The sequence below is a fragment of the Rhinoraja longicauda genome, chromosome 2 (assembly GCF_053455715.1).
Source record: "Rhinoraja longicauda isolate Sanriku21f chromosome 2, sRhiLon1.1, whole genome shotgun sequence".
NCBI lineage: Eukaryota > Metazoa > Chordata > Chondrichthyes > Rajiformes > Arhynchobatidae > Rhinoraja > Rhinoraja longicauda.
In genome coordinates this window covers 75,406,602-75,429,161 of record NC_135954.1, presented here as the reverse complement: position 1 = coordinate 75,429,161, position 22,560 = coordinate 75,406,602, and the positions used below count along the sequence as shown (strand labels likewise).

At 39.9% G+C, this 22,560-nt stretch overlaps 1 protein-coding gene across 1 annotated transcript in view; it reads right to left on the bottom strand.

The window, feature by feature from the left end:
• Nucleotides 1-102: 102 nt before the first annotated feature.
• igf2bp3 (insulin-like growth factor 2 mRNA binding protein 3) overlaps nt 103-22,560 on the bottom strand; it is a 95,607-nt gene continuing 73,149 nt past the window's right edge. The window contains exons 6-15 of the mRNA XM_078421557.1: nt 20,094-20,384; nt 18,929-19,063; nt 17,948-18,070; nt 17,722-17,857; nt 15,648-15,761; nt 9,840-9,959; nt 6,928-7,002; nt 6,038-6,169; nt 3,512-3,625; nt 103-2,541 (exon numbers count right to left, since the gene is read on the bottom strand). Coding sequence (XP_078277683.1) covers nt 2,446-2,541; nt 3,512-3,625; nt 6,038-6,169; nt 6,928-7,002; nt 9,840-9,959; nt 15,648-15,761; nt 17,722-17,857; nt 17,948-18,070; nt 18,929-19,063; nt 20,094-20,384 — 1,336 coding nt within the window. The 3' untranslated portion in view covers nt 103-2,445. The remainder of the gene's footprint in view (nt 2,542-3,511; nt 3,626-6,037; nt 6,170-6,927; nt 7,003-9,839; nt 9,960-15,647; nt 15,762-17,721; nt 17,858-17,947; nt 18,071-18,928; nt 19,064-20,093; nt 20,385-22,560) is intronic.

Genomic DNA, 22,560 nt, shown 5'->3' with positions numbered 1-22,560 from the left:
TTTTCAACCACTTGACTTATTTCAATAAATCGAAAACTGCAATTATTTTAGTACTTTCAAATCACAAATAGGAGTTAAATTATTTTATTTCATAGAGGCATTTGACAAGTGGGGTTGCATTGGGGGCACAGTATTCAGATGAGTGAAAAGTGAGCCGATTTTTTTTTTTTTTTTTTTGCTGGTATCACTTCCACTTACAGAGCTACCATCAACTAAATGCAGTTATTTCAAAATTACCAAGTGTCATTTGAAAGTGAAAATTAAAGTGATCTATCCTAGTAACAATCTCACGATATAGTCCAGAAAATTAATGATACAACAGCAGCAGATCAGGCATTGTGAATGCAGCAATGAAACCAAAACCATGGAAAATCAATTCATCAAACATTACTTGCAAGAAAAACAACACCAGTGGGCTCTGACCTTTCAGCCTCACGTCAATTTTTTTAAGCTATTAAACAACCTTCTGTAATTCAGTAATTTTATGTAGGAAAAACACTTGCTAACTCTACATGGAGAAGTCACTCTGCCAAAAGAATGAGAATTAATCCATTTTGCTAAAGCTACAACATAAGCTTTGAGAAATTTTCATTAGTAATGAATATATGTAGGCAAAAAACACACTCCAGACCGTTTTTTAAATTGTCCAATCTGTACAACAAAAAAAAAGATCTTTGGGAACAATCAACCTATCCTATGCAGAAATGCCTCTAATTCAAATGTATCTAAGAGGTAGATCAAAAATTGATGTAAATGGTTTTGCCAAGTTGTGCCCCTCCAATTCAGTGCAGCATGATGATTTCGATCATCTCATGCACAAAACAAATAAATCATAAAGTTCAGAGGTAATAGCATGGCTCTGCTCAGACCACACACACAGCAGTGTTTATGCACCTAATATGCACTGCCTTCATTTAAAGCACTGAGGTAGATGGAAATTGGGTTCACTCAGGAAACTGACTGGAGCATTTCAACATTACCACAAATTATTTTAGCTTATTCGGTTCAGACCATATATGCTGGGAGGGTGAGCAAGGTACTTTCTGGCTATCAATCTGGCTTTAACATATTATTGCTATACTGGTCATTTATACAATGTGCATAAACCCTGCTGCATTTTGCTTAAGCGCAGGAATTGAAACTAACAGCTTTCTCCATGGCTTAGTGTAGTCCACTACAGCAGCTCCATATGTAAACTATTCTTTAACTTCAGCATGATCAAACTTTTGACTTTTTTCTCCCCAGTATGGCGATTTAAATGTGTGGTTCAATAAAATTCAGAGTGCACTCTGTGGACCCAGGCAGATCCAATAGCTCTACCAGTAACTGAAGATGAAGCTTGCTCTTTGAACAGAATGGCCAAGTCCAAGTAGACTGTTATTATGCATCAAGATGCAATGATGGTCAAAGGCACCAAGGGTCCATGCATTTAAAATTACCCAGTTATACTAAAAGCTAATCCACTTTGCAGCCTCTTTCCCCAACCCCAGCCTGTTGCCATCACTTCCTTGTTTTGTTCCCAAAAGTACCATCAATCAAAAATAGGAAATAAGCAGTTTCATCCTATCTTAAAAGAAAAAAAATGGCATTGCTGCTATTAGTATATATTGGCATTATTCGGCGTCTCAAATATTCACAGAATTTTGATCAAATGATGGTGTTGTGGACCTCAGGAAAACTGAGGCGAATATCATTTATCGAATACTCCCATCAGCCAGCAGCTAGAAGCAACACGTCTACGCCTGTTTTCTGTGGTGCTCCTGGCTTTTGGCTGATCAAATTTTACTTTTTTATTAAAAAAATAAAATGCTTGACTATTACTTTTATAAAGTATACAAAATAAGCAGAAAAAAGGAACAATTGAGGTACTAAATGCCTGAGGTAGTTTAGTAAAATGCATAATCAATTCATGCCCTGGCCAACACCATTCAACACTTCCCTTAGGTTCTAATGGCAGTGTTCTAGTAATCTTTGTAAAATAATCCAATTTAAAAAAGCAATTTCAAATAGTGGGACAGATGCCTTAATCTTGCCAATTCCTCTAACCCCTCCCCACAAAAAATCCAGGATTTTATAACAATTGGAACTATAAGAGCAATGCCTTTTTGTAACTGGTGAAAATAAGAGAAAGCTTCATTAAACCCAACAGATCCAAACATTTTGGGAAAGCTAACAAGGCAATATAAAGTTTTGAAATTAGAACAAAAGAAGGGAAGTGAAAGGGCCTTATTTAAAGCTGGGTTTCACAAGGTTTCTTCTTGAAAGCCTAGAGAATACATTCACACAAAGACAGAATTCATAAGTTGCCTGGTCCTTGATCAAGGGGACTGGGGAAGGTGTAACATATGTTTCTTCATCAGCAACAGATTTAACTGGTTGTGATTACACAGTCTCTCTCTTTGGTCTGGCATCTGTCTCTGTGGTAGATTGGAGATCCTGAACCTTTCACTTTCTTCGCTGTTGGGGCTGTCCACTCTGCACAATTTTCTGCTGCTGCCTTTTTACTTGGGACAGAATTTCTTGAATTTTTCGCTGAGCAAGCTGCAAGGCAAGATGATGTCAGTGAGTAACTTGTCTGAGCAATTTGGCAAGTCTATATTTAGATAACATTATGCACACTTCAAAATTTCTCCCTCCCAAAAGCATGGATAAAATAAAAAGGCTAATATCAAAAATGCAAATTTTACTGTGAACTTGAATGCTCAAAAATTAATCTGGTTCTTGTATTCATAATTATCAACAAGATTTTCAGCATAATCATACCCATAAACCAAGATTCATCATTATGAAGCTCAAATTATTTTTTAAAATTGAAATCCGACTTAATACAATACAATATATCTTTATTGTCATTGTACGGGGGTACAACGAGATTGGGAATGTGCCTTCCATACGATGCAATAAATTAATTAGCGAATCAGTATAAATTTATACAACCCAGTGAAACAAAATTAGAAACAGTTTTAAGACAGTATAAAGTTCAAGTAGGTCTGGGCCGGTTCACTGTGCGATGTGACCATCCGGCTCAGCAGGACCGGTTCATAGCAGCTATGGCCCTGGGGATGAAGCTGTTCCCGAGTCTGTAGGTGCGGGTGTAGAAGGCCTTGTAGCGTCTGCCCGATGGTAGAATTTCGAACAGACTATTGCAGGGGTGTGAGGAGTCTTTGTGAATGCTGGTGGCCTTGCAAACACAGCTACCAAGGTTGGTAGCTGTGTTTGTAAGATTCAAGGCTTTGAATCTTACAACATAGATCATATGCTCATTTGCTTCATCATGGTAATACCAGGTCTTGGAGAGAAAAACAGACCCCTTTATAATGGATATTGGCTATAGCGGACAGGCTTAGCGATCCCTTCCGGCTTCCATGGCCTGCCCAGCCCCAGCTGCCGATGCCCCCCTCAACCAGCAAAGTGCACCAACGAGCCCTTCTCTGCCCACTGCACAATCCAGTTAGCACTGCTGTTGCTGTGGAAAAGGAAATCAATTATTGTTATGTCATTAATATCCTACCTGACTTGCAAAGAAGTGACCAGTTATTTTCACAATAACTTGATCGTTTTCATCTGGCATTTGATCCCGGGGGACCACCACTTCCGCACTTGTTAGGTTCTGAAGCTCATTTACCTTTCAGAAACAAAGAATACGTATCACTCATTTTAAAATTTCAATGTTGGACTTAATTTGGAGATATAAAATTCCAATTCATTTTAAAGGACAGTACATTTAAACTCATGAAGTGGCTCAGCCAGTCGTGACAAGTTTTATTTAAACTGTGCTCTTCCCCACAACGCTGAGCAAGATCATGTGTGTAAATAACTTAGATGCATCTGGACAAATAACACAAAACTCAAACCGAAATCATCATTCGACTGATCCAAGGCAATCCATGTAGTCAGTTTACCTTTCAGGATATGGACAAAGGCGATGATAAACATCAAACAGAAACTGCGCGTCTTTGAAAAGGACAAAACAAGATTGGTGATGTAATTGCTAATTTACAGAAGATTAAATAATGGAAGAGACATTGTGAAGACAACTGCATGCAAGATTGACATTTGGAATCAATGATAACCAATCCCACTATTAATAAGCAAATTTGAAATAAATTAATTGGATGAAGATTTTAAAGTGTGTATATGTAATGAACTAGAGGAGATTAGAGAAAAAAACCCAAAAGGAAGAACATCTAAGGAATTGTCTTTACAATATAAAATGTTTTAAAATTGAGCAATTGCAGACAATGCGAGGACAAAAGATGTGTTTTTTTTTGTTGAAGTGGTGTAGTTGATTGAGGTGGGCTGGATAAATCAACAGAACAATAGAACCAAGGAGTGTAACCTACGAGGAAAAATAACAACGGTGGAAATGTTCCCATGGCAACATTTAAATCAGACTGCTCCAGGTTCCAGAAAAATAATATAACCAACAATAGACACAAAAAGCTGGAGTAACTCAGCGGGATAGGCAGCAATTCTGGAGAGATTCCTTCTCTCCAGAGATACTGCCTTTCCCACTGAGTTACTCCAGCTTTTTGTGTCTATCCTTCGGTTTAAGCCAGCATCTGCAGTTAATTCCTACACAATATAACCAGCAAATTGGCCATGGATCCAGTGAGGATTACATCTAATGAAAAATAAGCAAATAAACAAAGATTTAAATATGGAAGAAATGGTGGGGTTAGGAATGGTATGAAACAAAACAATTTAGAAAAAAACATGCAAATATTAAAGTATACAAAAACAGTATGTTTTCTGTATGCAGAAATATCAAAAGGACTATTAAAGCAAAGTTGTAATTGGACTATTAAGCTATGCAGAAGGTGAATGCACAAATAATACTGAAGAGCCAAAGATGACAATTAAATGTCTCATTTTAATTTTAGGCATGAGAAAATGTAAAATAGAGGCAATTGAGATTTATTGCAACAGAAAGTTTATATACCTGACAAACGAGCAAATCAGAGGTGGGAAGGGGGGGAAGGACAGAACTAATTGCACTCAGGGATCAAAATAAATTTGGGAAGAAAAGTTTCCAAACATAAAATTAAGCAGAAACAAAAAATGAACATGTGCAATTCCCAATTTAGCAAGCGGAACTAACCCAAGGAACCATAAACCAACTAGCTTAGCATTAGCAGAAGACAAATGCTAGAACTTTTGCTAAAAAATATCAGATAAAGTTCAATGCAAAAACTACACTAGAGAGTGCTGACAATCAATGGCTGTTCGACATGGACGCACCAGCTTAGTTGCTTGTGCATGTGTCAACACACTCCATTGGTGAAGTACACAGTGCACTGGTATCCCTGGACTCACCAATAAATCCATAGGTTCCGTTAATGTACTGGACTGAGGGACCAGATACACCAACCTCACCCAGCACATCTAATGTGACCCCAATCACTTGAACGGGTAGCAGAACATCATTAAAATGGTAGGTGTGCGTTTTAAATGTTAAAATTCACAAGTTAAATAATTTTATCCAACTTATGTATTGCATACATTTCAAATGTCTGATAACCAAGGACATTTTGAAACAGACTGTCTGAATGCTTTGATGGAGTCATGTCTGCGGAAAATAGTTTAGATTTCACTGCTTGTGGTTGCATTGTTGCCCGTGAACTACTCTGCTTTGTGGTGACAGAACACTGGGCATCATACAGCTGCAAATGACCAGTGTGACTGCAAATATCCTTTAGGGTGTACACAAATAGGCTCAATAAAAATCAACAAATATTTAGCACTAATTTATAAAACAGCTGAATATGACAAGTTGAAGGCATAAATATTTGCTGATGATACAAAACTGGGTATAATGTATCACAACTTTTATTTCATACAAAGATAGACACAAAATGCTGGAGCAACTCAGTGGGTCAGGCAGCATCTCTGGAAAGAAGGAATGGGTGATGTTTCAGGTCGAGACCCTTTTAATGTGCAGACTGAGTGGGTACATTCAATTTTCATTTGTCAAAGATCAGATATAGTTAATTTGCTTCATAGTCCACATCCATTCACATTATACCCTAGTACTCACCGTTTTGCCTCCTTTCCCAATAACTCTACCAGCAGCATGGGATGGCACTTTGATATGGGTCTCTAATTTCACTTCTTCTTTGGGTCCAAAGAAGTTCTCTTCTTTCAGTTTACTATAGATCCTTCCTTGAGCCTGTAAAACAAAGCAGACTGTCACTTCCCATTCAAAGACTGAGCTTTGTTTGTTACTCTGACCAAAATATTTTACTGCAATCCTCAGATTCCAAGTAGTCGTCATTTTAATCAGTCCCCAATTCCATCATCAAAATGGCCACAGAGAATATTTAGCACATAGATCAGAACTTTAGCCCTTATTTCGAATTTGATAGAACCTTGAAATTGTTGAAAACATTATTTGCAACAGCATCACCAACCTTTATAATAATGTAAGATTTCAAGGAAAAATCAGCATCAATGCAAAATGCTAGATATATCGTCACGACTAGCTGGGATGGCCACTGTGACACTTGGGGAAATGTTGAACAGCGATTTAATATAACATTAAATATAACGTTAAAATCAGCGGCGAGTTCAAGCCTGCTGAATTAATGCTATTTATTGCCTCAGCTAATTTGAGCACTGCAGAATGACAGTGGAAAGCGGGGGTCATTACAACATTCAAATGCTCAGCAGGTTGCACAAGAGGCAAGTTATTACCAACTCATTCCAAGAGCATAAATGAAATCCTAATCTTCAAGCAAGTGATAACATTTTTTCAATCACTAGGGATAATCTGATTTGCAAATGATTATTACTATTTTTATATTATTGAGTTTATGCATTAAGATATATTGCAAGATGTTGTAGCTTGGGATTACTGCAGTTCAGGAGTCCTATGCCCAGAAGAGTCAATTTACAGTTTCCATACAATTTGAATTTCTGAAAATTCACCTTAAATTGAGCTTCTGGCTGCCCTGTGATAATCACCATCCGTTGCTTAGCATCTGGACCTTCAGCAGGAGCAATCTGCAATAGAAAGAACACTTATGAATAACACTAAAGCCTTTAAACTAAGAAGAATGGACTACTTGTAGTTTTATAGTTTCTACAACAAACAAAATCCAATTTGCTTCACAGAAATGATATCAAAGTACACATCAATCTACAAAAGACCTTTGTCAAAGAGAGGCTGAGGAACATGTTGAAATGTGGAAAGAGTTGAAGTGGTTTCAGAGTTTAGGTTCTGGGAAGCTGAGGCATGACCACTATTAAATTCAAAAACAGTGGCCATAAAGGGAACTGTATGGATGTCTGAGGATTATAGAGCTGGAAAAGATTGCATAGGGTGGTGAATGGTTGATGCCCTGGGAGAAACTTGACAGCATAAGGGTTTTTAAAAACTGTTTAGTCAAGAACCAATGTAAATCACCAAGGAAAGTAGTGATCAGCGAGATGGACTTGCTTTAAATTGCAACACCAATAGTATGAATGTCAAAGATAGATGCAAAGTGCTGGACTAACTCAGGGGGCCAGGCATCTCCAGCGAAAAAAGGACAGGTGACGTTTCAGCTCGGAACCCTTCTTCAAACTTCAGAATGTTGTGCACCTTGGAATAGTCAAGCTTAGCAGTAAATGGATGGTAGCATTGGCAGCACTGACCGGACAGATCGAGGGCAGTGGAATATTTTACAGAGGTGGAAATAGTGATTCTATTAATAACAAGTCAGAGGACATTTTGTTCATTCAGTACAGGATGTCAATTAAGGAGCAAGACAATTTAAAATTAAGTGGAGTCAAATAAAATGGGGGTGAGCTATCAGCATGCAATTCAAAGCATAGCTGTGTTTTCAGATGATAATATTAAGGGCAAGCAAATGGACAAAAAATATGTGCTGAGATAAATCCTCACAGATTCCAGAGTTAATGGTGCAGATGAAGGAAGGTAATGCACCCAATTATGACTTGAAACAAAGTAGACTGTCCAGAAAGAGAAGTGTCCCAAGCTTATTGTGGTTAGTACAGTCAATGGCATTGATTTTAACCATTTTACCAAAAACATATGCAGCTCCCCTGCAACTAAACACAATTTAGTATCTGGAATTTAATTTGATCAAATGTGTTTCATTCTGAGTCCTGTACTAACTATATCATCTATTGATTGGTTAACTACATATTATCGCATCGTAGCTACATCTCCATGCCTACTGTAAATCAAGGTAAAAGTTGTTTACATGAAGCACATTCATTTCAATTTACATTTCAATTGTGGGTTCAGTATTGCTGTGGATAGAGAACTGGCTGGCAGACAGGAAGCAAAGAGTAGGAATAAACGGGTCCTTTTCAGAATGGCAGGCAGTGACTAGTGGGGTACCGCAAGGCTCAGTGCTGGGACCCCAGCTATTTACAATATATATTAATGATTTGGACGAGGGAATTGAATGCAACATCTCCAAGTTTGCGGATGACACGAAGCTGGGGGGCAGTGTTAGCTGTGAGGAGGATGCTAGGAGGCTGCAACGTGACTTGGATAGGTTAGGTGAGTGGGCAAATGCGTGGCAGATGCAGTATAATGTGGATAAATGTGAGGTTATCCACTTTGGTGGCAAGAACAGGAAAGCAGACTATTATCTGAATGGTGGCCGATTAGGAGAGGGGGAGGTGCAACGAGACCTGGGTGTCGTGGTACACCAGTCATTGAAAGTAGGCATGCAGGTGCAGCAGGCAGTGAAGAAAGCGAATGGTATGTTGGCATTCATAGCGAGGGGATTTGAGTATAGGAGCAGGGAGGTTCTGCTGCAGTTGTACAGGGCATTGGTGAGACCACACCTGGAGTATTGCGTACAGTTTTGGTCTCCTAATCGGAGGAAAGACATTCTTGCCTTAGAGGGAGTACAGAGAAGGTTCACCAGATTGATTCCTGGTATGGCAGGACTTTCATATGAAGAAAGACTGGATAGACTCGGCTTGTACTCGCTGGAATTTAGAAGATTGAGGGGGGATCTTATAGAAACGTACAAAATTCTTAAGGGGTTGGACAGGCTAGATGCAGGAAGATTGTTCCCGATGTTGGGGAAGTCCAGAACAAGGGGTCACAGTTTAAGGATAAGGGGGAAATCTTTTAGGACCGAGATGAGAACTTTTTTTTCACACAGAGAATGGTGAATCTGTGGAATTCTCTGCCACAGAAGGTAGTTGAGGCCAGTTCATTGGCTATATTTAAGAGGGAGTTAGATGTGGCCCTTGTGGCTAAAGGGATCAGGGGGTATGGAGAGAAGGCAGGTCCGGGATACTGAGTTGGATGATCAGCCATGATCATATTGAATGGCTCGAAGGGCCGAATGGCCTACTCCTGCACCTATTTTCTATGTCTCTATGTTACCCAACAGTCTGAATTTACCTTTACTACAAAAAAATGGCAAGTTGTTTCACTAACAATTTTTCTTGCAATAAAATATTATCAGGGCAAGTGATGAAAATCTTAGAAAGTGATGCAAATGACAGGGAAAAGTGCTTAGGGAATAAGTTCCAAAGCTTGGTGTTCGGTTTGAAGACCTAGCTGACAAATGGTGAGCTAGCTTCTGGATACACAAGGGACGATTCAACCTAGCACTTAAGTAACCAAATTCAAAGTTGATAAATATTGATATTTTATTTTGCTCAATATAGATGAATGATCACAATGATTTAAAAAAATAAAGTTGAGTCATAGGCACATGGTCAAATACAACTAAATAAAAACTAAATGTCAGTTTTGTATGCCCCTGCAGCAATTTAAATCTACATCTCCTGAATTATTGCAATTTGCTTTACGAATATCTCACACAGCACTGTCACAACAAATTTGAACACAATTTAACAGTTACCTTAATGGACGCTGCTGCATAGCGGGAAAGTTGCTTGATATGTTGCCCTTTCTTGCCAATAATTGCACCTACAGCCAGGGCAGGGATGAAGACATGAACGGTTTCAGATTCTGACTGTTGCTGCAATTAATACAGAGTCATTATATACTTGCAGTAATGATTGACTGATATAGCTTAAGATTCATAAGCAATTTTTATACAAGTAAAATATTGGCACACGATTCCATCTACAAGAAACAACTCCACTTGTCATCATGTGCAATTTACCTTCCCTGCTTTCACTTCCTCCATTAACACAAAACTTGTTTTTCAAAACCATGTAAAAGATTCAGTAGAACAAAGAACTACAGCTGCTGGTTATTACCCAAAGACACAAAGTGCTGATTGATTAGTAGGACTAGATGTTACAATCCCTAAGGTTTGCACTACAATTGACTGGTGTTGTTCTTGTGGGTGACCACTAGGTAATGTTGCTACCATTCAGACACATCTTCAGTTGTGTACCTCAACGTCACTGGGTGTTTCGGCCTTTTATCACAAGACACCCTCAGTCGAGGCAGGCCCACCACAGGGTGATCAGCCCTGGGTGTGTGTCTTATGGTTAGCCTCTAGATGGTCACGTGGCAGCCCAGACAGTATCTTTTCTTTTCAGCCACAGCTACTGACTGCTCCGTTCGGTGGCATTTGCAAGTTCTTTGATTGCCCTCCTTTGGGCCTGCTCTCTGACTCCAACTTCCCTCAGGAGCCTTGCAGTGGAACTGGCTACAAAGCCCCTGCACCCCACCTCCACTGGACACACTCTTACACTCCAACCTCGCTCCTCTGCCTCTACTGCAAGGTTGGAATATCTCAGCCTTTTCCTTTCATATGCCTCGTCCACAGCCTCCTCCCAGGGCACCGTCAGCTCAATGATGAAATCACGCCGACAGGAGTTGGACCAGAGGACGAGGTCTGGTCGCAGGTTTGTAGCTGCGATTTCAACTGGGAAGGAAAGCCTCTGGCCTAGGTCAACCCGCATTTCCCAGTCTGTGACTGCGCTCAGTGGGCATGAGTTGAGAGGCGAGGTGGTAGTCTTCCGTTTCTCTCCTTCTCGGATGAACGATGGGATTTGCGGGAATGTTAGCTGTGCATTGGTAGGCATGGCGTTGGTGGTAACTCTCTTGCACTCGAGTGCAGCTGCCAAACACCTCAGCACCTGGTTGTGTCGCCAGGTGTATCTGCCTTGTGTTAGGCTGGTCTTACAACCGACCAGGATGTGCTTGAGGTTTGCTGGAACTGCACACAGGGGGCAGGCTGGATCCTCTCCCAGCCAAAGATTTAGGTTTGTGGGAGAGGGAAGGACATCATATGTGGCTCTGATAATAAAGCTCAACATACTTGACTCCATGTTCCACAGCTCACTCCATGTGAACTTCCTCCTCTCAATGCCATCCCACCTCATCCAGCGGCCTTGCTTGGCTTGAGATATAGCTTTGGCACACCTGGCTGCTTCTTCTTGGCAGCGCACCTCCTCCACCACCAGGTGCCGACGTTCAGCTGGAGGAGCCTTTTGCCAGGTAGGTTTCATTGCTCCCAGGCCAAAGCCCCCTCGGCCTTGTTGGACATGGCCCACTATGTCCCGGTGTCGGAGGGCAGATTTTGCATCCTGTACCACTGCTGCTGAAGTCCATTTCTTCCCTGTCGCTAAGGTTGGAGCGACACCTCTAACTATTGGGTCCCGGGATTCTGTTAGTGTCATGTCCAGCCTTGCTTTGGCGCATTTGAATTCCTCCACCAGGCTTGAGACTGGCAGTGAGAGGGCTCCATTCCCATAGAGTCCTATGCTGCTAAGGCATCTCGGTAGCCCAAGCCACTTCCTCACTTGTGAGTTCACAAGTCTCTCCAGCTGGTTGATATGGAATAAAGTGACCTCGTAGATGGTAATTGGCCACATGAGTCGGGGCAGCAGACCGAATTGAAGGCACCAAAGCTTCAGCTTCCCTGGGAGAGCAGTGTTGTTGATTTGCTTGAGGCCACTGATTGTATCCTGCCCGAGTTGTTCCACCTGCTCTGCGTCCTTGAGGTGTGCTGGAATAACTCGACAGATCGAGCAGCATCCCGAGGGAACATGGATAGGTGACGTTTCAGGTCGAGACCCTTCTTCAGGCTGGTTCTGCAGAGATGTTGCCTAACCTGCTGAGTTACTCCAGCACTTTGTGTCTTTCAAAGTTTCAGTACCTTTGAAATATGAGCTGCAACAGCCAAAGCTATAGACGATAATGGAAATTGGTCCCATGTTGATTCTACTGCTCTAAATTAGCTTCTTTCTCTTTAATGAATGCATTTCTAGTTTACAATGGCAATTCCAATTTCTGAAATATTTAATTACCTGCAGAGCACTTAAGTGTTACAAGTTCTTGCACCATAATCAAATGATGTTGGGCAATTAAGAACACGAGGAAAACTGTTACAACTCACTACGTGAAATCCAACCAATTTAAATGAACGAGCAGCTAATTATATTCCTCAATCTGTGTTTTAAATTTAAGGTGTTAATGTATTCAGGATGTGGAGAAGATGGCAAAAGTTTAGCATAAGGATCATTGCTAGAGAGCCCAAGATGGGGATGGTGGGAGTTTCTTTTCAAAACCATTGGAAACCTTGAAAATAATGGTGCTGTGTCACATCGGAAATTCCAGGCTAATTAATCAATGTTTTAATTGAAACTGATTGAAATTAAAATGTTCATGCATCTCTGAGATCAATGTATATTCTGAGACCATATTTCATTTTGCAAATTGTTGGTCTTTCAAAATAAAATATATAACTGTCATAGTAAATAACTTAAATGAAGTATGAAGGTTAGAAGTTCAACCCAAGTCTTAAATTTAGCACTGCCAGATTTTGATTCCCTTGCCCATCTGTCAATGTCAAGAAATTGGTTTTACATTAATTAAATCTATTTTCAAGCAACTGATCAATATGAAAGGGAGTCTTAAAATAAATGTGATTTGTACTTAAACGATAGTGTAGAAATCCAGGAAGGAAAGGCAGCATTTATGTCTTTAGTCATAACCCAAGATAAATCATGAAAAAACAGTTGAAACATTAAACCAAGATCACATTTGTTTTGATTAGAATGCAAAAAATCCAAAAATATTGTTCAAACAACAGTAGTTGCATAATGAAGAACAGTCCAGCAAGGGAACAGGCTCTTTGGCCGACAAAGCTTGTGCTGAACATGATGCCTAGTTAAATTGATCTCATCTGCCTGCACATGAACCACATCCCTCTATTCCCTGCACTTTCATGTGCCTATCAAAAAACCTCTTAAACACCACTGTCGTAACTATCTCCACCACCACCCCTGACAATGCATTCCAGGCCCCCACTACTGTGCAAAAAAATTGTTCTGCACATCTCCATTGAACTTTCCACCTCTTACCGTATAGCTATGCCCTCTAGCTTTGGACTTTTCCACCCTAAAAAAAGGTTCTAACTGACTAGGGCAGTGCAGTGGTAGAGTTGCTGCCTTAGTGCTTTCAGTGCCAGAGACGCGGATTCGATCCAACTACAGGTGCTGTCTGTACAGAATTTGTACGTTCTCCCCGTGACCAAGTGGGTTTTCTCGGACATCTTCGGTTTCCTCGCACACTCCAAAGACATACAGGTTTGTAGGTTAATTGGCTTTTTATAAATGTAAATTGTCTCCAGTGTGTGTAGGATACTGTTAGGGTACGGGGATCGCTGGTCAGCATGGACTGTGGGCCGAAGGGCCTGTATCTCTAAACTAAACTAAGACTATCTATGTTTCTCATAATCTTATATATGCTTCTATCACGTACCCCTTCAACGTTCCAGAGAAAACAACCCAAGTACATCCAACCTCTCCCTGTATCCAAAACCCTCTAATCCAGGCAGCATTTTGGTAATTATGTAATAAAAAGGAACTGCAGGTGTTGGTTATACCAAAGATATGCTGGAGTAACTCTATAAAATCCCCTCTCATCCTAAATTCCAGTGAATACAAGCCCAGTTGACCCATTCTTTCATCATGTGTCAGTCCCGCCATCCCGCGAATTAACCTGGTGAACCTATGCTGCACTTCCTCAATAGCAAGTATGTCCTTCCTCATATTAGGAGACCAATACTCCAGGTGTGGTCTCACCAGGGCCCTGCACAACTGCAGTAGGACTTCCTTGCTCCTATACACAAATCCTCTCGCTAGGAAGGTCAACATGTCATTGGCTTTCTTCACTGCCTGCTGTACCTGCATGCATACTTTCAGTGACTGATGTACAAGGACACCCAGGTCTCGTTGCACCTTCCCTTTTCCTAATCTGACACCATTCAGATAATCATCTGCCTTCTTGTTCTTGCCACAAAAGTGGATAACCTCACATTTATCCACATTAAACTGCATCTGCCGTACATCTGCCCACTCACCCAACCTATCCAAGTCACCCTGCAGTCTCATAGCATCCTCCTCGCAACTCACACTGCCACCCAGCTTTACATTTTTACATTCACTTCCTTTGTCTAAATCGTTAATATATGTTGTAAATAACTGGGGTCCCAGCACTGAGCCTTGCGGCACCCCACTAGTCACTGCCTGCCATTTGGAAAAGGACCCGTTAATTCCTACTCTTTGTTTCCTGTCTGCCAACAATTCACTATACATGTCAATACCCTACCCCCAATACCATGTGCTCTAATTTTGCACACTAATCTCGTGTGGGACCTTGTCAAAGGCTTTTGAAAGTCCAGATACACCACATCCACTGGCTCTCCCTTATTCTAGGATACACAGTTCCTTTGGAATATTATCCAGCTTCCTTTACTAATCACTTTCTTATTTTGAAAACCATTTCAAAACTGTTTTTCACTGAGCAGGGATGTGCAGGCTCAAGGGGAGGGGGAGGGGGAGGGGGGGGGAGAGGGTGCTGCACCAATGCAAGAGAGATTTGGGCCCAACGGGTCCACTTAGTCTAGTATATTTTAAATCAGAACTCCACTCATTCTTCTCTTCTCCAAAGGAAACCATCCCAATCTCCAACATGTATCCCTGTAACTATTGTCCCTCATCTCAGGAAGCATTCTTTTAAATCTCCTTTGGACTACTGTGCCGATTTAGGTTCTTTATCTAAACCCATTTAAATTCACAGATATTCTCCAGTGTACAATTTGTCCAAAAGGTTGTATGATTACTATTGTTTTAAAAAGGAACATTGTTAGAATGACCATCTTACTTACAACCTTTTAAAAATATTTCAGATAACAGTTAAGAAAACAGCAAGGACTTCTTAGCCCCCCCCCCCCCCCTCGGTGACCATGGGTGGACAGCAAGGATTACACATATTTTAAAGCACCACCACAAATACCAAAGTGCCATTCATGCTTTCCACTCGAGAGAAAAGATTTGAGATATTAACTACAATTCATATAACTGGCCCAATCATACATCCTCATGGCACAGAAACAGATTATTTGATCAAATAAGTCAATGCCATCATGCAAAAATGTAATCAAAAATTTATACCCATATGTCAGCATTCCTCTTCAAAACCAGTCTAGTGCAGAGAAGACAATGTAAAGAATGCTTAAACCATTATCAGCAGCTGAACAACTGAACAAAAGTATTAAACTCTCAGTAACTATGTAAAACTTCATTAACCTATATCAACAGACCCAGCATTATTATCACAAAAGGCAAAATTGAAAGGGCATAAATCACTGGCAGTCACAAATTATCACTTTAATTAAAACTAAAAATTAACCAAGAAACAACCCTTGTGAAACAAAACATTTGTTATTACTGGGTGCACTTACCCCAAATGGAGGATAAGCAGCAGGCGGCACAGAAGGTGGTGGCAGTACAGGTGAAGACGGAGGAAACAAGCCTAGGGCTTTCAGGTTTAGACCAGGAATTAAATGTGCTTGAAGCTAGATAATTAGACAGACTGTATTAATACTTTAAGAAAAAGTGATTGTGCAAAAATTCAACTGGCCAAAACGAACTCTAAAATGGTAAAGGATTTGGCATGCCCCCAAAATGCCTATTTTTTTTCCACTGCACACATCAATAATAAGTACATCCCATCATTAGAATGTTGTTAAAATGTGTCATGGCTCCAGGATTTTATTTTTTACATCGATTGTTTATCAATATCATGTCCATGAAACAACACATTGAGAACTCATGAATAACATATATAACATATAACAACTACAGCATGGAAACAGGCCTGTCCGGCCCTACCAGTCCACGCCGACCATTCTCCCTGACCTAGTCTCATCTACCTGCACTCAGACCATAACCCTCCAATCCCCTCCTATCCATATACCTATCCAATTTACTCTTAAATAATAAAATCGAGCCAGCCTCCACCACTTCCACCGGAAGCCCAAATGAGGATTTTGTTTTATTATTATCATTTTAGTACCAATTTTGTTCTGATAGCCATCTTTTAAATTAAAAATGCAAGACCCCAGAAGTGCTAGTAATGACACTGACTGCTTCCATCTTGGCTTTCATCAGGTAGGCTCTTTGGCATTTGTCATAGAAGACCTTGATAGAATTGATGAATTTAAACCTGCTGGAAGATACATTAGTGGACTACTGGACCTCCTGCGTGCTTTCAATCTACCACCCGCTCTGCAAGTCATGTTGGACTTCAACTGTTTGTCTTTCAAGCTGGAACGTATAATATTCAAGAATGCCTTGCTTTTGCATTTGATTATCTACCAATTTCCTCATTGTACTACTCAAATCAGGCCTGGATGATAGCCAGAAAACTAGAAGCGTTATAACTATGGTGGATTTTAGGAGCGTCAGAATGCTGTCTCTCTCTCTCAGATAATGTAATTTATCAAATGTCCGAGCCTGGATTGGGAATATTGAAATGAGGCAACTTGCCTGTTCCTCTGATGAAACACTTTATTATGGGAAAATCATGCTTTAATTCATTGGAAGGAAAACTCTGTTGGAGTCTGTTTTCCATTTTTTTTGTTGCTAATCACACCTTACCGGAGGATTGTATTTTCTGCAACCTTCGGTTTGAAATCACCCATAAGAATCAGCTTTTCTATCTCTGGGATATGGGCCAGGACTTTCTCAAAGATAAGGGTAGAAGTCCTCCTTCGTCACATCCACGCTTTCAAAGATTAGGAACGTGCTGATGATGACAGCCATGTGCGCCGTCGGTTCCGCACTAGAGAGAGATGGAGAGTAACTCTTGCACAGGCAGATATCAGTAAGATACCGGACAGGCTTAATCCTGATGTGAAACACACCACTTAAAGAAACTCTTCTAGTTTGCTCTTCCACGTGGTGGTGGACCCATCGCCTTACTTGAACATTACATCTCCTACCAGCCACGATGACGATGTCCAAGTATCAGAGTTCCCAGGGTATGATAGATGAGTGATGCCAGGCCTGGCAATGTTTAGACTATGCACAAGAGTTGTTTGGATTTGACTCACTACATTTCAGCAAAGATTGGAAATTGCCCAATTGGGATTTTTTTGGTGGTTAGGGGGGGTTTGACAGAGCCTGGTCATAAAGTAATATAGCATAGAAACAGGCCCTTTGGCCCAACGCTTCCATACCAACCTACAACTACTTTATCCAGCACTCATCAAAAAGCCTTCTATGCTGAAACAAGTCAAATGGTCACCTAATATTTCTGAAATGGTGAGAGTGGCAAAATGGGAAAAAGAAATTGCATGAAATTCAATAACAGACATCCAATCCAGATTACTTAAAATTATTAGTCTTAAAGCCACACAATTCTGCAAAAATGTACACAAATATATTGAGAAAGATCCCAAATGGTAAGACAACCTTAAATTGAAGGAACACACAGTTTATGAATACAGGTATTAAATACTTGCAATTACTTACATTCATTGCAGTCATATCATTATCATAAGATTCCCTGATTTTCTTCATGATTTCTTCTTCAGCTTTGGAACATGCTTCAATACTGCTTTTTATTGTAATGGTCCTCTCTGGGTTGTAAAGCGTCAAGTCCTGCAAGCTACAGAACCAACAACATTACAATTTGTGTATTGTGAAAAGGAAATCAAGTTACTGGATTAAATATTGAAACGCAGCCTGACAAACTTACGGGGATATTGTTATTTTTGTGTCCGTGTCTTGCTCGATTTTCTTAAGGTTCCTTCCTTCTTTTCCAATGAGTCGTCCAACAAAATTGTTGTGCGCTAAAATTTTTAACGGTATTTCTTCTGTGCTGCAATGGTGTAAAAATAACATTTATTCCCAAGTAATTTTTGAATATGTTGATTGGTTTAACTTAACCAACAGGGATCAAAACTGCCCATGATTCTCACTTAGTCCCCAGAATAAAGCTACTCAGTCCAAAACATCTATGTATCATATCTGTCTCTGTGTCTCATTGGGCAAATCTGGCAATGCCCTGCAGACTGCTATGGTTCCCTAGTATTACTATTATGTTTACGGGGCTGTCAAGCTGCTGCGAGAAAGAATTTCATTGTTCAGTTGTTGGTACATTTGACAATTAAACACTCTCTCTTTAGTGAGTATATTAGGATAATATTGACTGAAAGATTCACCAATCGACGCTGACTTGACCGACTCCCAACAGGATAGTTGCTATAATTTGCCCGAGGGGTTAACAATTTTACATATGGGGAAGCTGAAAGTAAATTTTAACTGGTACATTGCTTAAGACCTCGGAGCAAACAATACTTCAGAGATTTAAATTCTGCAAAAGGGGATCCAAGCATTAAATAGGAAGGAGGGAGTAAACTTTAGATTTTACAGTGTTGGCAGAGATTAGCAAATGTGTAGAATAGTTCAGATTGCCTTGGGAAGCAGATAGCATTGAAAATTTAAGGGATAATTGTATATTGGTGGCAATGGGATTTAAGTATTAATGTTGGATAAATGAATTTCAAAGTATTAGAGTGTGCCATGCTTCACACGCAAGAAAACCCAATTTAAACACTTTAAAAGTGAAAGGACAATAATGCACCAATTTAAAAATAAAAAACCTGCCTGCTTGGTAAAACGTAAATTGTTCACATTATTAAGGATCAGAATGAGAAAAGTTACTCAATGCACGCACAATTTTGTATCTTGAGCTTCTTTCTGCATGATTTCCATAATCATCTTGCAAGCAGCTGTACACCCCTCTGGTGTTGAGTGAATACTTATTGGTTTCTCAGCAGCACCTGCATTGTCTTTACGATGAATATCAATCCTAAAAACAGAAACCGAGTATTTATATTAGTAGGGCTGAACTGCTATTTACAGTTTATTGTTGTGCAATACTTTGGTTAAGCCATATTTAGAGTATTGTGTGTAACTTCCATGTGCCTATCCAAAAGCCTCAAGTAACTCTGTCACTTGCGTCTCCACCACCACCCCTAGCAGCTTTTCCCAGGGTTTCACTACTCTGTATAAAGAATTTGCCCTGCACATCATCTTTAAATCCCCCCCCCCCCCCCCTCTCCCGACATCTATGCACTTCAGTATTTGATATATCCACCCTGGGAAATAGGGTCTGATGTCCACGTTCCTATGCCTCTCAATTTTAGATGCATCTATCATGTATCCTCTCAGCCTCTCATGATCCAGAGGAGACCTTAATTTGTGGGACCTTAATTTGTACTTAAGTTACAACATTTAATAACTGTGATTGCAAAATAATTTGGGACCAAAAAGGTACATGGCATTTTGTTCTTTCATTTGCCATTGAGCCCCATCTCCAAATGTTAATGTCAGATGAGAATACGAGGCACTGCAAAAATATTTTTGTACAAAGTTGTTGTAGTTTTGCTCAAAGGTGCTAAAATCGGTCTTTTCTACTCCTCTCTACTCCTTCTCATCCATATTTTTCTATGTAGCTAAAACATTATTCTGCACTGTTTATTTTTCGCTTTCCACTGCCTGTTGTACTCATGTATGGTTTGATTGTTGTCACATAGTATGATTTGACTGGATAGCATGCAAAGCAAAGTATAACGGTAGATGTGACAATGCATTTTCAATTGCTTTCCTCAACTACTTCACTCCCAACATATTCGAGAAACAAAGTTGAAAACTGAAAGTGTTAAAATTCCTACATTTTGATTTGGTTAGGACTTCACAAATAATCTCACCTGACATTTCCACAAAACCGGCCCCAGTATTATCAGTTACTTAAATGAAACTCAAAATGCAAATATACAATCCAGTATAACAGCACATAAAAACATGTCTTTAGTTAAAGTTGAAAGTGGGATACTTACTTTGACTGTGTTTGTTTTGTGATATTGCGAATCGTGGCTCCTTCTTTCCCAATAATGGCACCAACAAACTGAGTTGGAACTACAATTCGTAAAGGAACGTCAGACTGCTGCTGTTTTGGCCTAACCATACCACTGGGAGACATTTGCCGAGGTGGTCCTCGTTGTCCAAAACCACGCCGAGTTTGTGAAGGTGGCTGCTGTGAGCTTTGTTGACCAGCCATCTCATCAGGGATGTAGGTTACTTTAAGCGAGTAATTCTCCAACACATAGCCATTAAGTTTTTCTATTGCTCTATTAAAGAAATTATGAATACTTGAATAAGGTGAATCATTAGATATCCATGCTAATTTTAAAAATATGTTTTAATAAGAAACAAAAAGGAAAATACTGCAACTGCTAATATTCTAAAATAAAATGGGTGGTCACGGTGGCGCAGCGGTAGAGTTGCTGCCTTACAGCGCTTGCAATGCCGGAGACCCAAGTTCGATCCCAACAACGGGTGCTGTCTGTACGAAGTTTATACGTTATCCCCGTGACCGCGTGGGTTTTCTGAGATATTCGGTTCCCTCCCACGCTCCAAAGACGTACAGGTATGTAGGTTAATTGGCTTGGTGTAAATGTAAATTGTTCCTGGTGTGCGTGTAAGATAATGTTAATATGCGGGGATCGCTGGTCGTGTGGACTCGGAGGGCCAAAGGGTCTGTTTCCACACTGTATCTCTAAACTAAACTAAACTAAACTAAAACTAAATGCTGGAAATACTCACTCAGCTCCCCGAGCCACGCTGGAGACAAATGTTAACTTGCTACATCGACCCAAAATATGATCAAAATAAAGCTGGGCACACCTCCAACAATCTTTCCCCCACCCATAATCAGCCTGAAGAGACCCGACCCAAATCATCACCTATCCATGTTCTCCAGAGATGCCCCCTGATTTGCTGAGTTACTCCAGCTCTTTGTCTCTTCTATTTATTTGTAAATCAGCACCTGCAGCTCCCAGTTTCTATAAAATATTATTTGTTTTGCCCTGAGATATGCAACCTGACCAGTTGAGATTTTCCAGGATCTGCTGTTTTTATTTATTAATATTAAAACCCCAACCCAGTTGAATATCAAAGCCCATATTTTAAAAATCGATAATTCAAATCAAGTTTGAGAACAATTGTAAATGGTGAATGGAAAGGTTGTTCACTCAAAGATTCATCAAAATCAATTTGACAATAATTACAAAAGGAGTAAATAAATTTCAAAATGGTGCTTGTTGAAGGGGCAATTAAGCAGAATAATAATTGTGGCAAAAATTAACTCTGCCTGTTTCTTACATTAATAGCATGCTCAATATTTACCAAGTTTTTGCACAATCCATTTTTCTCCAGATAATATTTGGATTGATCATCGAGTTTTGATGAATCTTTGAGTGGTCAACCTCCTCATTTTGCCTTCATTTTCTTTGCCATTTTTATTGATTGTGCCATTATCAGATTACTTATAAGTACTTGTTCAGTTAAATGCTTTTTAGATGTTAAATAATAATAATAATAATAATAATGCATTACATTTATATAGCGCTTTTCATACACTCAAAGACGCTTTACAGGGATTTAAAGAACATAGGCCATCACTTCGCTCAAACCTTAAATTAACTTCCTTGGCATATGCTTAATATCCAATTGCCACCTGATAGCATGGTTAGTTCCTCATTGCTTTGCTGATAGAGGGGAGATTAATGGAGAACAAGAATTGTGGTTGTACATGAATTGGCGTAGAGATACAAAGGTAATCAGAAGTAAAGTAGTACTAAAGTGGTATTTATGGTTAGTATTGAATATAATCACATTGAATGGCGTTTTTTTGGCTTGAAGGGCCGAATGGCCTACTCCTGCACCTATTGTCTAATGAAGGAAATACATTACAATTAATAATTAACTATTAATAAACTCAGAAATGTAAAATTTTCAAAGTTGGTTATGTGTGAGGGTGTGCGCTTTGGAAGGAAATAGAGTCTACTTTTTTGGATACGACAAGTTTGGAGAAGCAAAGCTGAGATATATGCAAATGATTAAAAAGTGTTAAACAAACTTAAATACAAGATTTTATTTCAAAAGAGAAATTAAAATGCAGTTATTTATTCACAAAATGCTGGAGTAACTCAGCCGGTCAGGCAGCATCTCAGGAGAGAAGGAATGGGTGACGTTTCGGGTCGAGACCCTTCTTCAGACTGATGTCAGGGGATGGGACAAAGGAAGGATATAGGTGGAGACAGGAAGATAGAAGGAGAACTGGGAAGAGGGAGGGGAAGAGAGGGTCAGAGGAACTATCTAAAGTTGGAGAAGTCAATGTTCGTACTGCTGGGCTGCAAGCTGCCCAAGCGAAATATGAGGTGCTGTTCCTCCAATTTCCGGTGGGCCTCACTATGGCACTGGAGGAGGCCCATGACAGAAAGGTTGGAGGATGATTTGTTGGAT